Source organism: Anarhichas minor, unplaced genomic scaffold (genome assembly GCF_050575085.1).
Source record: "Anarhichas minor isolate MPS153535 unplaced genomic scaffold, ASM5057508v1 ptg000028l, whole genome shotgun sequence".
NCBI classification, from domain to species: Eukaryota; Metazoa; Chordata; class Actinopteri; order Perciformes; family Anarhichadidae; genus Anarhichas; species Anarhichas minor.
Window position 1 is genome coordinate 14,603,343 of NW_027466474.1, and position 18,741 is coordinate 14,622,083.

At 41.1% G+C, this 18,741-nt stretch overlaps 1 protein-coding gene across 1 annotated transcript; it reads right to left on the minus strand.

The window, feature by feature from the left end:
• Window positions 1–8,606: 8,606 nt before the first annotated feature.
• apool (apolipoprotein O-like) lies at window positions 8,607–16,914 on the minus strand. The gene is made up of 11 exons (XM_076103075.1): window positions 16,853–16,914; window positions 15,803–15,901; window positions 15,595–15,720; window positions 15,032–15,086; window positions 14,710–14,808; window positions 13,272–13,363; window positions 13,066–13,176; window positions 12,196–12,382; window positions 11,669–12,094; window positions 11,286–11,387; window positions 8,607–9,216 (listed from the first exon to the last, which is right to left on the minus strand). The coding sequence occupies exons 1-11, from the start codon at window positions 16,862–16,864 to the stop codon at window positions 9,128–9,130; spliced, it is 1,398 nt and encodes a 465-aa protein (XP_075959190.1). The 5' UTR covers window positions 16,865–16,914; the 3' UTR covers window positions 8,607–9,127.
• Between the last annotated feature and the right edge of the window lie 1,827 nt (window positions 16,915–18,741).

An 18,741-nucleotide genomic window follows, 5' to 3' on the forward strand; every position in this document is an offset into this window, starting at 1 on the left:
TAATGAGGGATGCTCGCAAAGCTCTGAGACTGATTACATCACAGCTCCTTTGATCAACGGTGTGAGCGTGCGTCTCTCCCTGTCCGTGCACGTGCATTTACACGTGTACGTGGGCACTTTTGCTTTAGTAGTTGTGCAACTGAATGTACTTAATCTCAGCCTGGCATTCACGCGTCAACGCAATGTGCTCGCCTCTTGTTTACATGCGTGTTTAGGTCTGTGTTTGTGTGTGTGTTTGTGTGTGTGTGTGTGTGTGTGTGTGTGTGTGTGTGTGTGTGTGTGTGTGTGCACTCTGCTCCATTGAGTATCTATCAGGATCTGAATGTTCTAATAGCCCTGGGAAAGCTGACGGTGAGGATGACGGATGAAGGCGGGACAGAAAGCAGCACATTTGGAAGGTCGCAAATGAAGACCTTCTTGCAGGATATGACAAATTTGGAATTCGCTGTATGGGACGAATTGTTCAAATGTGATGGTTAGGCTTTGCAAAACGGAAACTTCCTAATGCGCTGTGCTTCCACTGGCATGCTGGGTATGCACAGTTGTTCTTCTCACACAGACACACACACACACACACAGAGAAGCCAAAGTCAGCTAAAAACTGAAATTGATGGTGTCATGCTGGCCAACAGAAATAGAAGATGACAGACTAAAAGGACAGAACCATGTCTCTGCCTCCCCTTAGGTCCTCTGTAATCTAGTTGTGGAAAGTAACGAAGTACAGTTACTGAAGCACTGTAGTCTACTGTTATTTGGAGGCACTTGTATTATTTTCTGCTACATTATGGTTCCACTCAAGTGATTTTTAGGCATATTGAGAAGGTAGGAGCTGTAATCCCTTTTTGACACGTGGATAACTGCATTTTACCGGCTTTATCGCCCTGTTTAAGGTATTTCAACATGTAAAAGGAGCTGGATATGCTATAAGCTGTCAAATATAACCCTTGTGAATGAAATTCTGAGGCCTATATAATCTTTCAGTGACACAATAAGAGCTGTAATCACTTCTTGGCAAATGGAAAACTGCATTTATGGTTTATAGGCTATATGGTTAGAGGCTTATTGCTGGTTATATTTAAAGTACTATGACATTTCTTTCGACAAACTACACTATGACTTTTTTCGACATACTATGATATGACATTTAATGTTTTTTTAACATCCAATAATATGCCTCTTTTTATGACTTATTTCGACAAGCTATACTATGACTTTTTATGGGGTTCTTTCGACATACTATAATATGAGCCGAGGTCACTGGCCTACTCCTGACTGACTGGTGTCCGGTAGCAGAAAAATAAGATTAATGAAATAAAACTTAACTTAACATGAGGTTGGTGACTGTTGTGTCCACATCTTTACAGAAACCTTTCTCAATCGTGGTTCCGGAAAAAGCTGCTTGACTTGAGAACAGATGGCAGGACTTCTGTGGGACGAGAGGAGGTGGACTCCGTGTTTTCATCGTGATGCACAAACATAGTCAAAGTTAATGGACTATTGTATTCTGATGTTGAATTTTTAATGTTATGATGTCGACCATATGGTCTGCCCAAAGAATTGCTTTTGTTGTTGCTGTTTACATTCCGTATGATGCATATTGAAAGAAATGCACTCCAGGAATTCACTACTGTTCTTGTTTTGTTTGTCATGTCTTTCTTCTGTTTCAAATTGGCTACAACTGCAGTTAGTTGTGCATTCCTGTGTTGCATAATAACTCTAAATGATGCTTGAATACTTGAGTCCTCATAACTCTTTTGATAATTTTCTATATACTATACTATGACTTTTTTCGACATACTATACTTTTTTACAACTTTTTCGACATGCTATACTATAACTATATTATGACTTTTCTATGATTTTTTTCAACAAACTAAACTATGACTTTTTATGACTTGTTCCAACATACTATACTATGACTTTTTTCAAGAAATTATACAATGACTTTTTTTGACATACTATACTATGAATTAACAAAAAACTAAACCAAGACTTTTTATGACTTGTTTTGCCATACTAATTCATGACTTTATTTATGACATACTTTACTCAACATGCTATTTAGATCTCATCACTTACAAGCGCTATACAAATAAAATGTAATAACATTTTTATAATTATTAATATAATGACTTTTCTTTACACACTTTACTATGACTTTGTTATGACTTTTTTAGACACACTACTTTTTTTTTTAATATAGAATTTTCCCAGGATGCTATAATTTAACTCTTTTATAAAAATCTTTTGACATGCTATATACCATGACTATTTTAGATATGCTATAATATTACTTTTTTTTAAACTTTTTTAAACACACTAAACTGACTTTTTTCAATTACTTTTATTACATACTCTACTATGAATTGTAATGACCTTATTTGAAATACTATACCATGACTGTTTTTGGACATATTATACAATGGCTTTATTATGACCTTATTTGAAATACTATACTATTATATCTCGTCTTGGAAGCAGCTAAGCTGCTTGGGATGAGCCTCCATGTTTCTCTCCAGTTGATCCTCCAGTGTTTCCTGGAGGACAGAGAGGCAAAAAAACACATGACAGACACTCATTTCAAATATAAACATCACGTTATTTGATACAACGTTACAGTTTCCAGACTATTACAGACTATATCCTATAATTCAATGAATTTTCAAAAAGTTCATAACAAAGCTTAAGAGGCCAAAAATATTTTTTTACAATTTCAATATTCAACAACATTTAACAAAATCCAGCTGGTAATAAGAAAAAATATCTTCCCTCCGAGCTTCAGCACAGAGATGACGTCCTCTCAGTTGGTCTGTAGAATGTTTCTCTTCTTCCCAGACGTCCTTTGAGGCTGCAAATCTAAAAGTGTGTGACAAATAAAAGCACCTGTCTTAACATGCAACACAAATGACAGTTAAAGTAAAAACAACAGTAATACACGGAATTTATAGTTATATAATTGCATACTTTTCATGAATTAAATTGATGCACAAGATTTGGACAAACCTGAAAACTCTTCCATAGTTCTATGCCAGAGGTTCCCAAACTGATCAACGACTGAGGAGTCCAAAATGTGACTACATAGGTTAACAACTACATTTTACATTATTGTAATGTGATGTGTATATTCAATGAATAATTGTTGTCTGTTAACAAATTAAATTAAATGACAATTTTGGGGATTTTAAATTAAGATAGATAGATAGATAGATACTTTATTCATCCCCAGGGGGGAATTTGTTTGTTACAGCAGCAAAGATATACTTCAGCAGAGTAAAAATACAAATATTAAGTATGAAAAATGCACAATATATACAATAAAATAACAGAGTAGAACATATTAAATATACAGAAAATAAAATAACAATACAAATGCACAGTATATACAATGAAATGGAATAGTATTAAATTAACTAACTAGGTAAACTGAACAACCAACAGCAAACAACAACAGTGTAGCGGTGTGTAGTCATGTGAAGGATGATGTGGCCAGAGGTGATTTATTATAGTGTTATTGCAGAGGGCAGGAATGTTCTCCTGTATCGGTCCTTGTGACAGCGGAGCTGGATCAGTCTGTTGGAGAAAGTGCTCCGCTGTCCCTGCAGTAGGTGGTGGAGAGGGTGGTCCGGGTTATCCAATATGGATAATAGTTTCTTCAGTGTCCTCCTCTCCACCACCTCTTCCAGAGTGTCCAGTTTGCAGCCAATGATGGAGCCGGCCTTCTTAACCAGTTTATTAAGTCTGTTGGTGTCTCCGGCTCCAATGCTCCAAATTAAGGACTTGGGCCTGTTGGAGTGCAATTGTTTTTCAGCTCAGGTATCAACAGTGGAAAGTGTACCACAGTTTAGAAATCACTGGTAGATTCAATGAAACACTAAATAAATAAAGTAATCCGAATATTGAGTTGCATTCATTTCAAGTTGAACCATGTTGCTCGCGTTCAAGCCCAACATTTTCTTTCATCTCATTTAATTTCCATTTATTTTGCTGTTAATAATCAGTCACTATGTCGTCCCTTGAGCGGTAGAAGATCTAATTGGAGAGGAGCGGATGTGACTTTGTTCTGATTGTTTTCTGCTTGTTTTTTGTTGTTGTCTTTGGCATTCGCACACACTCGGGTATCATTTTAACACAGATGGCACACCGTGGGTACCTTCACTTATCATGTCTACCAACATGGAATGGTGTTTGTAATATGTTCCAGAATTATTTCAGCAATCACAATGCTGTAAACAAATGGGTTACAGACCAAATGGAGGTTTAATAATTAACTGTAGAAACTATCAATATCTTGAAATCACTGAACAAACCGATATGCCATTACTAGCATATTTATTCCTCCTTAAAGTAGATCATTCTGCCAAACAATGGCGCCGTTGCAGTATTTAAGCAGAAGGTAATGTGAGGCCATTACAGAAATAGGGGCATAATATGCTGTAGATTAAAATTGTGCCATAAATAATAAAACTGCTGCTCTAGATGTTACTTATGCAGAGATTAATTGTAGTAACAAACCATATTTAGGCAAGAGAAAATATATTAACAGAATCATCACAAGGGAAACAAGCAACGACCGTTGGTTCTTAAACTCCACAATCTTACACTGATTGTAAGTATTGTGTTTATCATCAACTGTTAAATCTCTCCTGCCCGTGACCATTATGTTTTTACTTCCTAATCCACAGGTGGCGTTGATTGCCTCCGACAATCACAGTAGGAAACTATAACAAAAACAATATGAAACATCATATTACCTCTCACAACAATCTCTAGTTTTCTCCATCATTCGGGTGATTTTGACAGCAGGGTTTAGAAATAAAACAAACTAATAACTTATTATTTTTAGCACTCGTACACAACAAGCGCAAAGTTTACATTAGGCCTGCATATTTATATTGTTTACTTAATACTCTTCATTCAATAAGAACATTGAACAAAGGCTGAACATGATGTTATTATTATTTTAATAATTATTTATTATTAATTATTTATTTTATTTTATTTTATTGTTATATAATATTTTATTGTTATATAATATTTACTGAGACAAAAATTGATCAACCAATTGATTTTGGCAGACACAATCTTGTTTTTTTGCAACCAGTGAACGGAATTGACCATATTTGGAGTGCGGAGGAGTGACGTAGAGACGCAGTATACAGCTCTGGAAGCGACCTGTCAATCATAAGGTAGCCCCGTCCTGAAGCATGCTCCGATTGATGCTCTATTTTACTCTAAGTAGGACCATAATTTACGAAATGAAAATCATGCTGTATTGAAGACGACATAAAACTAGCGATTGAGACCATAAACTCCTGTTCATAATTTTTACTGAGGTAATGAATCAAGTGAGAAGTAGAGTCATTTCCTCAAAGACAATCAGACTTCTATTTGCAACCAGAGGAGTCGCCCCCTGATGGCTTCACTTCTCAGAACCGGAGTGGGCGGAACTCTAAAGCATTTCTCCTCCACTGGGCGGGGTTTTTCACATCTAGCTCACTCTTGCTTGTTTCTACAATGTTGCCGACCCCATCTTTAAGTTTAGGACCAATTACTCTGAAAACTAATGACATTCCTGACCTCAGCTGCACTTGCTAATCAATTTTAGCATACTGACAAAACATTAGATTGTGGAGTATATAGTACACACTATTGTTAGCTACTGTACTCATCATCAGCATGTTAGCATCGTCACTGTAAGCATGTTAGCACGCTGGTGTTAGCATGAGGTAGAGCCTCGCGGAGTTGCTAGCATGGCTGTATTGTGTATGTGTGTTATTATAACTACTTATTCACTAATGTTACTTACTACTTACGTAAAGGAGTTGACTAAGGTTACTTCTTCCACCACTGCTACAGTAGGTACAAACCTTGATACAGTGAAAACGTTATGAACATTCAAATGAAGAGATTCCTTCGTCTCTTAGCTACACATTCAGATGATCTTACTTTCACTTTTTTTTTTGCGTTCGTTTTTTTTTTTTATCTCAGAGCGGCTCCTGTTTGACATTCTTTGACAACAATTGGAGGGGCAATGTCACTTTATCCTATCTTCAGACAATCAATTCAGTTGGAATGTAGCGCGTATGTAGATAAATGTTTCACTTTTTATGGATTGCATCGCATTTAAAAACGAGGTTCGGTAATTCTGCCACCAATTTTAAAATGTCCTCTCTTCTTTGGGTGTTAGATGCACGAATAGAGGCTGAGTGATAAACAGTTTGAGCATGTGTGGGAGTGGGAGTTCGTCTGTGGGTTGTTTGATGATCCAAAAGGCAGTGTCCGTGCAGGCAGCAGATAAGGAGAGCAATGGAGCAGAGAGCATCAAACCTCAACTCACATCACAGCCCGTACTGGACATCAATCTCCCAGCCAATTATTTCTTCAGTTTTTTTCTGGGTTAAAAGCTTGACATTTCTTTTCCTTTCTTTTCTTTTTGCAACTGTACTTTGTCAAAAGTTTCTTTCTCTTTCTTCTGCTCTCATTAACTACATATATAATTATTTTACATCTGTGGATGTTGCTGCAACCAAAAGTTATACAGCTATCAGTTGTCTGCAAAACAACCAATGATTAGTTGAGAGGCATGTGTGCATTATGTGCACACACTGTTTCTGCTGAGCAGAATGAGCTGCCAACATCAGACTTTATCTACATCAATGAGAAAAAGAGAGGGAACTGTTTGCACAAGACCATGCGCACATACTGTGTACACACACTGACCCATACAAATAGCGTAGAGGTCGACATGCACAAGTAAACATATACTGTATTCACAAACACCCTTAAATTGCTTACATAATTGTTGTTTATATTCTTTACTGATAAATGTGCCATGTGTTTATTTGACCGTGGGGGTCTCCCTCAGAAGCCGGACCCTGGGAAGATAACCACCACAGGCCGTAACCGTCACACAGTCCTCTGTGGAAAATACGGCTCATGGGGGTTGAGAGGTGAAAGGTCAGGGTTGGGAGCCGTGCTTCCTCTCTGCTGGTCAAGACAAATCTGGACGAGCTCTGGACAACATGACAGAGTCCAGTCTAACATTTGTTCTCAGAACATAATCATAGCCGCTGCTTGTGTGGGATACTGTAATGAAGGGGGCCCCACATGTGTAAGGGACCCTTGAGAATGGCGAGATGAGGCTATACTTAGCGTCACATCTTGCCTCCAACACTGAGCCCCAGGAGTTTACAGCAACAAGATGTCCATGAGAGTGGAAAGGGTTGCAGGGAATTTAAACATTCCAACTCTCTCTCTCTCTGCTCTGCTCTGCTCTATTCTGATCTGAGTCAATATGTTCCATGTGGTTGTGTTAATGCTGTCTGTCGGTGGATAATGAGTCCAGGGCACAAGTTGTTTCTGGAGTTCTTTCTGTTATTTATTTATTTTCAACAGAACATTTGACAGAGTGCTCGTCTAAAAAAACATCACAGCAACACCAGCCCACAAGTCCCTTAACCCCTCGACTCAAAGCAGCAGCACACACTGAAGCTCCGATGCCACAGGATGCCTGGCTACCATGTGTGTTTTCCTCCCATGTATAACAGGAAGGAGGATGAGAAAGTATTGGCATCGTATTGATCCCTCTCTTTAGTTTTTCTCTTACGCATGCTCACACACCAACACACAGAGTCCCAGGGGTCACGACTCTGGTCGACCCCGAGCAGAGTTTATGAGGTCCGGGGAGCTCCGGTTCCTCCAAGGGGCCGTAAAGAAGCTATAAAGATGTTAACAGATAGCCTGGTCCTTCGCTACGAACGTTGTGTTCACACAAATGAGCAAAAACATGTGGCACCAAAAAGTAGCCTAAACACAACGTCACCGGTTCCTCAAGAGAATCATTTCTATTATTACTATTTGTCCATTTTTACTGCACGGGTGTTGTTTGTGATTGTCAGTGTCCCAGCTTTTGTTTCAGGAAACAATGACTGCATCACTTGGGGCCACATATACCAGCAGTTACACAACTTGTTCTTTACAGATGCTGTTCTCACTTAAATGTCTACAGTATGAGTCAGTCTCTGACTTGGTTCAACTAATTGAGTAAATTGTAGCACAACATGTTAACAAGACTGAGGGGCTATGCACAGGCAGTGGTGCTTTGAGCTAAACACTAATGTAAGCAAACAAGCTCACAATGAAAACATGCTGGTTTTTGGCGGGTGTGGTGTTTGCAGTGTTCACTATCTTAGTGCAGTGCATGCTGACATATACTAATTAGCAATAAACACAAAGTACAGCTGACAGGAATGTCATCAGTTTTGCAAGTATTTGGTTATAAAACACATTGATATATATATATATATATATAAATATATAATACAGAAAACTTAATACAGGGAAAAGCTTTATGTGTAGCAGAATCTAACCAAAGTCAAATCTCTGTGTGCACAGCTGATCTCAGATCAGCATTAGCTACAGAGTCACATGAATGGTTTCCCTGAAGATAAAAGGCTTTTATGTGATTTAGGTGCGATTGAAGATCAAGTCAATCTCCTGTTTCAAGCCTGTGTGTGTTAAGCACTTACTGTGCAGGACAATAAATAACACAACTAACTAAATATAACTGACAAATATGAAGTTACTTGACAAAGCACAACATTAAATCATGAAAAATATAGATTTATTTTTGGTTCTAAACTGGACCATTTTTTGACGTCATCAAATGGAACAGCAATAGTGCATCTTGTAATCATTACCAGCACATGTGCAGTACCTCCAACATACCTACGCAGTGGGACAACCTACAGGAAATAAACCTGCATGCACTCATGATTGTGAAAGTTGTCGCACAAAAAAGCCAATAATTATTAAATGACACATACCGACAGAAAAATTCACAATCTGCCGTCTGAGGATGAAAAGACTTGTAAACAGCTGTGGGTTTAATGTTTTCCATGTTTCCGTCTTACATAAACTGACTTAGCTCTAGAGTTGCTGCTTTGCAATTTCTGTGGAAATATAAATTATGTGGGCCGAAGAAATGAGAATAGAAATGTTGCTGAAAGTCTTCCTAACTCTTGCAAAATGAACTATTTACTAGTGATACAGAGCGTCTGTGGATCTGAATGAGATGCGAGGTGGCAGTGTGGGAACGAGCTTTCTCCTGCGGCCCGGCTGTGGTCTCTCAGCTGCGCGTGCTGTACAGGTCTTCATCCTCGGGGTTGGACTGGCCAAAGTCCTGTAGAGCAGGGTCCGGCTTGAAACTGGAGCCCCCTGGAGGGCAGCAAGAGAAATGCAAGAAAATCTCTTGTCACAAGCACAGTAATATTACATGTTCAACTTTAAGGGATTAGGATAGTCCAGACTGACAATAAATCCATAACAATCCACTAAAATAACAACAAAACCCATGTGAGAACCAACGAAAAATAAATAATCTTAATGAATTAAAGAGTACCAGGGTCACAGCCACAGTGTCCTGTCAATCATCTGTGATCGTACAATACCAGTGAACTAGTTTTCACTACGATGGGCTTTGATTCTTACAAAGACACACCACATCCCTCCCTCTGGAAGGACCAGGATGCCGAGTGACCTGGGTGTGCTGGGTCTTGTGCAGGTATTTTCTGTGGAGACTGATGCTAATTGGAGTAAACAGACGGATTCTGCTTCATTTTTTTCCCCGCTCGGTCTTCAGTAAAACTCCTGCCATGACATAGTTGAGTCACACACCAAAGTCACGGCTACGCAGGTTCAGAAACACTGGTGAGATAGGTCTACTTTACGGTTCGGCAAGGTAGACAAACATCTATACATTCATCATGATGTTTAGATATGAAAAATATTGAATTATTTTACTATTCCATCTCATTGTACCCTAAAATAACTTGAGAAAGGCCCCCAAAATATGTAACTCAACTGTACACTACATACTTCCTGTGTACTTCTACTTTTAGTTCAGAGTAAACATAGTACATTTACCTGAGAGAGAAATGTTGCTGATTAAAATTTGACTCAAAAAATATAACAATCCAAATACAATGCATTATTATTTAACTTATTTTAACTATCCAGCGTCATGTTAGAATTGAAAGCTCCCCTTTGATGTTACATTTAAGTTTATTGTGCTGATAAATCCTCTTTCACTTTGAATTACTCTGCGGTATTAATAGTTTTACTGCAGGAAAAATAATCAAAATAGCCGTCCCTCTTCTACCGCGGCCAATACCAACATTCACAGTTAGAGAAAAGGTGAAAAGTAAAGTAGGTTGGCGTTCACCAGGGGCCCCCAAATCACAAACTCTGCCCCTGATAAACACTCCCAAGTCACGGTTACTTGCGGTCAGAAACATCGGTGAAACACTTAGAGGAGGTCATTTACAAATATTAGACGCTTGATTTGGCGTAGCTGCTAAACTGTGATAGAGCATTGACTTAATCAGTGGAGGCATTTAGCTGGCGGTAACGTGATTATAATTTTAGTATTAAGTCAGGCCGCGGGAAAATACAGTCTTACTCACTGGGGGGAAAAACACCCAAGTCACAGCTTTACTTAAGGTGAACTTTGCTCCAGTTCAGTTCTGCTTCCATCTGCTGGTGTTGACTCCAGGGATGTGAGGAAGACAAAATGAGCCGCAAAATGCCCGCTGCGGACGACATGCTGGACTCAGAGCCCTGAAGCTCCGCCCCCAACCGCTGAACAGAGCGCTGTGTTTGTTTATTCAAGGTTTATTATTATTGAACTGCCCAAATTGCACCAAATTTGACAAAGAACTCCCTTGAGTCTCTAGAAATACACTCAGCAAATGTAGAGTAGACGAACGATTCTCGAGATAAGCGACATACAGATAAACAGGCAGACATATATAGTAAGAGGTAGAATACAGTGTTATGGGATCACTGCATCGTAACATTGTTGCTCTGGTCAGATTAAATACAGGCTGCCTAGAGGGGTCCAGCAACACGTTTTCAAACAGCATATAATCAAATGTTGACTCCGCTAACATTACAGCAGATTCCTCTCATGGTTTATTTGGTGAATATCATTCTTTGCGATCCAATAGAAGACTCCCACAGGTTATGGTTCAGTTAATAGCTCGCAGAAATCATTCTCTCCTGGATTTGTCAAACTGAAATGTTTTTCTAAGGACTTCAGAGCTCTGGTGAGACAAATTTCACTGGAAACTGGCGGTCTGTCTGGAAAGTGGACACCACGCGAACTAACAAGCACCAGACCCAACACGTGTAGGTGCCTTGGGGTTCAGGAAATTCTCAGAAGAGGAGCAGTGTGTGTATGCTTGTGTCTCGATGCCCGACTCTCGACCCGGAGCAGTTCACTGTACCTTGGCTGTTTTCTGGTGCAGGCTGTTGAGGTGGTGTGAGGGTCTCCTCCACAGCAGCAACTTGTGGTGGGTCAGTTAACTCCGCTGATTCAACAACTGGCACTGTGGAGTCATATCAAAATACAACAGAGCATCAGCAGCACGTACATGAACTGATGCGTTTCCACCTTTATGAAAGCTATTGTAACTTCATTATAATATTATTATAATATAGTAACAGCATCCTCAGCAAACGTTCAGCAATGTTCTCAGCAACCTCTTGGCAGTTTACAAAGGATTGGTGTATTGTACTCGACGGTCCAGTACAATAGTTTGAGGAGAAACAGTGGGTTTCCAAGAGCACTTTCTGTTCTTTGACACTACGGGCAGAAAATGTATCGTACCTGTTGGCTCATTTGAGGCCTTTGGAGCTGGTGGTTCCTCAGAGGAACCAATGGAATCGACTTCAGGGGCCTCTACCGGGGAAGACTCCTCCACCGGGGAAGACTCCTCCACCGGGACAGACTCCTCCACCGGGACAGACTCCTCCACCGGGACAGACTCCTCCACCGGGACAGACTCCTCCACCGGGACAGACTCCTCCACTGGGACAGACTCTACTGGGACAGACTCCTCCACCGTGGCAGACTCCACTAGAGAAGCCTTTAACGTCTCTGGTTCTAAGCTTGGCGTGGGCTCGGCTGGGCTGGCGTCAGTGGAGATATCCTCTGCTGCTTGTTTTGTGCCCGAGGGCTCCTCACTTTCAACAGATGCACATATTTCTTCAGAGGTGGCCTTTGTCTCTACTGGCACTGAATGGGCCACTGGATCTGGACAGGAGAGGAAATACGGCAAAACCAGCAGTAGCAGCCTTTGTGTTAAACAAAAGAGACGTAGACAACAAGCAGGCAGAGATCAACATCTACCATACCTGTGTCGGTCTCTGTTGGGGTCTGGTCGGGGTGAATCTCTGCGAGTTCTACTGATGACGGCTCCTCTGTTACGACAGCAGACTCATCAGAGGCAGGAACAGACTCGGCTGACTCAACCTCCGTCTCTGGGATTGCAGAGCTCTGGTCTGAGCCGGACTCTGAGGCCTCCTCAACTACTGCAGCTGTCTAACGTGGACAAAGAATCAAATGAATTCAAATCTGTTTAACGAAGACTTGCATACATTATTGTATATCAAATTACGATTATGGATTTCACCATTTCATTAATCACACCTAAACTGTACTCGTCAGTGACAGAAGAAACACATTACGTTTATAAACCGAATAAAGCACTACCCAGCCTTCAGAACATTTCAGTTCTAATAGATTAGATTAATTACACTGAATGGAGAGGAGAGGGGGGGGGGGGGGGGGGACGTAATTGCATACATTAGCATTTTACATTTCAGGCATTTAGCCGACACTACGGAGTGATTGCAGGGAGTTTTATTTGAAGATAACAAAGATCTCCAAGCCACGACGTATGAAGCGCAAAGAGCCAATAACAGAAACAATACACCCGTCATAAAAGGGCAACTTACTGGGAAAGGACATTGATTACAACCCTTTTGAGATGCATGAGGGATTTTTTGAGAAGGTAGAAAGTGTAGGCCGGAAATTCATTCAGTGGAAGGGGAGTTCCCATTATCTGGGTTGAACCGCTGTTTTGGTTTTAGTCTCTCTCGCACACACACACACACATATACAGTGAAAACAGCGTTACAGTACGTTGTACTTAATAGTTGCTGGTTACATCTATATATAATGTTCAGAATGAATCTTTTCAGTAACTCAATGCGATCGCTAACCTGTGGTTGTGAAGCAGCGGTCTCTTTGATGTTGGGGGACTTGGAGCTGAGCAGTGAAGACACTGCAGCGCTGCTCCACCGCCCCACAGCATACACCTTCTTACCCGTCACCTCGGTAGCACAAGAGATACTTAGCGTTAAACGTTTGTTACTGGCATTAACAACAGGTCAGCATTTTATTTATTTATTTATTGAAAGTAGGGCACCTTGAGCACAGCCACCGTCTGAGCCGGGTAGCACACTGATGCTCCTGCACTCATCAGGCCCAGTGGAACTGCTAACCTCTTGAAATGAGAGCCTGAAATAAAGTTTAGAATGAAGAATGGAAATCAATCTAACTCGGCACAGATTAAAACCTGGAGCCAAACACAATCTGTGCCTGCTTTTGAGAAATGTCATTTAACCGACTCCCCCCATAAGACTGCTGAGAAAAAAACGGAAACAGAAACTCAACTTCACGCGTTTCTTATGAGTTGTGCTTCTTTGTTGAGGTTTTTCGGACTGAAGTGACAAACTGTGGTCTGCAAAAAGCTGGTAATCTGTGACAGCTGTCTGTGAGACGATCGTACACGCACCTGCTGTATGACAAGGATGTTGTGTTTTAGAAAGGGATTGAGCCTAAGTACGAGACTCGTGTGCTAAATTAACACGGCATGTATTATTTATACGTTCAGACGTCCACATTCTGGGTGGCACGGTGGATAAACACGAGGATTTACTACGTACAGCTGTTACTACCTCGCAGCTGCACGGCAAAATGTCATTCTAAGCTAAAGAGAACCTGAGCTAGCTTGCATGCTACTATGATATAGCAAGGGACTCATGGCCGATCCTTTTGTATTTATGCAAAATTACCAGTTTCTAATAAAACACTGGTACATCTAAGTACGAGTGTAGATTTCCTGTGATGAAAATTCTTACAGAACCACGAGTTATTTCCCAGAATGAATGGCACAAAGGGAAATACCCCGTGGTTCCCTAGAAAATGAAACAATGCAAATTGTATGCAGTTTGAAAAATATGATGAGTTATATGAGCATATGCTTAAATATCGTTATGAGTGATGGGACTCTATATGAACATTTATGTAAATACACAAACCACATGTTTCCTTCCTATCTCCAGGCCGTGGTCAAGCCCTACACACCGCGCCCGACCACTTCGCTCTGCTGCCTCGGGGCGACTGGTTGTCCCGTCGCTCAGAGGTCCCTACGGCCGATCGACCCGGTCACGGCTTTGTTCTGTCCTGGTCCCACAGTGGTGGAATGAACTCCCCACTGACGTCAGGACAGCAGAGTCGCTGCCCATCTTTCATCAGGCTGAAAACTCACCTCTTCAAGAAGTACTACCCTGAGCCTTCCACTCAGCACTTATTGTATTGGTTTGTTTCTGCACTGTACTTTTGCTCTGGTTTATGCTCTTAGATGCTTGTTTAACAAAGGAGATGCACTTATGACTTCTGGTGACTAGTAGTTCTCTTGAATACCGATGTTGAATACACTTAGTAAGTCGCTTTGGATAAAAGCGTCTGCTAAAATGACTAATGTAATGTATACTATCATATTGTTGTATGCACAAATAAATAGACAGATTAATAGATGACAGAACAATCGTTCCCAGCAGGCCTAAAGTGTTACCGGTTACCTTTCCGTGCCAAGAACATGCCAAGCAGGCCGGCCATGGTGACCGTTCCCAATCTGGGTAGAAAACCTGGTGGAGGGTCTTTTAAGTAATAGTACACATCTGGGAAACACAGGAAAACAGTAAACATGATGAAAAGCATGCACGATCACAGCACAGTGAACTGTGTGAGATAGTGTAATGTAACCTTACATGCTGTAACATCAACACACCAGGTCATAAACAGATGACTGGTACACTATGTGAGATGTGTTTCTAGGGTGTCAGTACAAACAGGTGAGTTCAGGGCACTGATAGTTAAGTTTACTATATGTATTTGACTCACCTTCTCCTCCATAATATATACTAACACTTCTTGTTCTCACAGCCACACAGGCACCCTGCAGGGAACACATGAAGGAGCTGACGTGAACCACGACAACAGGCCATCAAGAACACATCTACATCTGAGTCAGTGTGAAGTGGGGTTTTTTTTTTCCCTCATCTTCCACAGTATCAAACTGCCAAATCTCCTCGCAGCAAACCTTGCAGCTGCTGAGTTCACTGCATGAACACTATTTCCTGTCTGACTCCTGAACTTTGCTGTTTGCAAAGTCGTGCCTGCACAGAGCACTCGCAGCACGTGGGATCGTGCTCTGAAACCACCAAAAAAAAATCAGGGTTGGAAAACTAAAACTGCAGGTGCAAGATAAGACTTCTTCGATGCGTTTTAGCTTCTGTACCATTTACATAACACTTATTGACATACATCAAAGGGTTGTTCTTTCTCGGGTTTTAAGTATTAAGACAGAATGTGAAAGTATGCGTGACATCTCCAGCAAGTGGTGTCTGTGAAGCCTAATGTGTTCTCATGTGCCGCTGTAAATACACACAGCGAAATGGAAATACCTTGACAGCCTGGACCAATGGTAGTACGCTCTCTCTCGCTGTAGTCAACCCACTCTGGATGACACCCGGCCTCTCTGGAACAAACTGGGCCTGGGCAGACTGCGGCAGCGGGCTGTAGATGTTCAGCTGGGGACAGAGGCAGAGTCAGCACGCAATTGTGACGAGTTTTTCTCATATCAGACCTGCCGACGCTTTGGGACAACCATACCTTCTCTCGAGTAACCAGTCCATCAGCGGGCACTTCGCTCGCTGTGTACACACGGATGGAGGCTATGCCCATCACCGTCGGGACGGCCACCATCACCACCTGGGACACAATGAGAATGGATGCACCGCTAACTTTAGTATCCGTCAACACGGATCACTCACTGCTGGGCAGATGACTCATGAGGACCAGTGGTAAAGACAGTAGATAATGTATGCATGTAAACGTGGAAAAAAGACAATGTACGAATACGCCTTTAAAAGTAAAGGTCCTGCAGCCATCATTTCACTGAAGTAGGAGTGCATAAGTAGGACAATAGTACATTATTAAAGCATCTAAAGTCACTCTCACACATTGCTTTCCCAGTGTTATTCTTATATGATTACATATTTATGGACTAATATTAAAACATTGACACGTATGCTGCACCTAAATGTTGCATCAAGGTCAGCTGGAGCTCATTTTTAATGACTTTGTGTACAGTTGGGCACTTTAAACTACAACATGCGTCATATTTTGAAACTGTACTTAAATACAGCGCTTAAGCTTGCGTGTTTAGCTACTTTTCACTGCTGTAGTCAGCGTGTTTGACACCCACAATATGTAGGAGGTGACTTACAATAAGGTCATATGTGGCGTTAAGTTATACCCAAACCTTCACGAGTGTTGTAGATAACATACAACCTACGCTAAGCTAACCTACGTTAACTGTAACGTCTCCTCTGACTGTGTTAACAGCCTTTCAAAGGCAAACGAAGCAACGGCTTACAGATATCATAATATCATAACAGATAATGAACGTTACTGTTACACTGCTGTCAGCTAGCTAATGTAACGTTAGGTACACGCCGTCTAGTTAGCATCGACTCCTCCAGCGAGGCTAACACAGGAGACAGACTTAGCAAAGCGATTTTCATGCAGCATAGCGTTTAATGTCTGGAAACTGAGTCAGTCCAAGTTAGCATTAACGACCCCGGGACGGCTGACGTGGACTATACACCCGCTCATTCATTAAAAATATACTTTGACGAAGAAGAAATGTCATGCATTCACCTTGGCCGCCATGACAGCGTTCCTCCTCCTCCTTCCTCTTTCGGCTCTGAGGAGCTGCTTCGAGTTGCTCAAACCACGGTCAGCTACTGCCACCTAGTGGACTGAAGAGGCTCCTGCAGCAGCTTCGTGCTGTGGTTCAAATGCCAACGCACCTCCACATTTAAGGCGATTGTGCAAGATATTGTGGTGTATTAGGGGCAAGGCAAGGAGGGCAACTGTCCAAGGCCCCAGACCCAAAGGGGCTCAAAAGCTGGTAATCTAATCAACTGTAAATTTGGCATGAGTTAAGTAGAATAGTAACTGTGGTGAGTCTGGTATTATTTTTGTGGCCATATCTTGTTTCTGCTATAGTGTCTCAAAATTATTTTTTATTCTTTTAATTGATGTGATCATATGTTACATGTTCCTAAATTAAGTTTATTCAAATTACCACAAACCACCACACATTAAGTATTGTTTGAGCATAGTTGAGTGCTCTGGTTGCGATGGACAATGGGGACTCAGAGTGTACAGGCACATTGCACAGAGGGTCAGTTTAGGTGGAGGTTCAGAAAGTAAGAGCCCAACAGTCAAGTTCTGCCCAAATAGGTTAATCTAGAATAAAATGGATGCCCTGGGCGGATGTATGCATAATAGTCTACTTGTTTACAACTCTTTAGGTGGATGCTTATGAGGAATGAGCAGGTAAGGGTCCAGCTGAAATACATATTAGCTGGTGCAGGAAAAGACCATATTTATGGCCTCCTGGTTTTATGGGATGACCGTACAGAACACGCTGTAATGCTGTTTCAATAAATCCAAGAAAGGGTACGCATATACAGATCATAGCTCATAGTGCAGAGGATTCAGTTTATTGAAGTCAAAGTTTAACAACTTAAGTTTACAATCTGTATTTTTTGTAATATATATTCATATATATGAAACCAAAAAAGGCTACTTTAGGAAGAATAAATGTCATTTTCTTTCTTTTTTAATATCATCTTTAGTCAGTTTAATGTACAGAATAACAGTAAGCTAATATTATCCTTGAAAAAGAGCAATATGTTCCTTTTTTAATGTCGCAGTGCAACTTACATCTTACACACCTGTGCAATGTACCATGAGGTGTACACCCCTGAAAGAACACACAGTGGAATCTCCCTTTTCGGCCTGTTTCTGCAGGTCTACACACACAAAGATCTGGGGAGGGATAATACAGTCTGTGCCTACAAATCATAACTCGCACTTCCTTATCTACAGTATGTCGCCTGCTCAGCGGAGCGGCGGTTGGAAAAAGAAGACCACTACAGATGGGAAACAGAGAGAGGCCTGCAGACTAAAACTGTATCGTAGCTCTTCTGCAGCTATGTGTGTGTAGGATCGCCAGTATAGTGAGTCCATTGTTGCCAAAGAGAGGGTTGGGAGGCACAGGGAAAGTGCTTGCATCATTTAGTTTCTTTGTGGTACTCTCAAATTAACCATTCAAAAAAAACATGACCTATATCTCTGGGGTGTGTTTTGATATTTTTACGACAGTGTGACATGATGAAAAAAAACCTGAACCTACACTCAAAGAACTCCAGTCAAATATGAAGAATAAGTACAGATAGTGCTGGATGCAGCAGGTGCTACGCATGTCTCTCAGAGTCTTCGACACTGGGGGGCACCGTTGAGTCCTTGGCCTGATGTTGCAGATGAAATGATTCATCCAAGTTTCACAGACATTACAGACCATTTAGTGTGGAGGTCTTTAACTGCCCAGTATCGACCATATGCTTAGAGGGAATGTCGAAATAGCTTTCCTTTTTTAGAAGTAACTGTACTGTCGTCTCTCAGGTAAGATTCCTGAAGCCTTTGGACACGTGTCAGTCTCTCTATGTAAACCAAAAACATCAAATTGAAACCTCCTG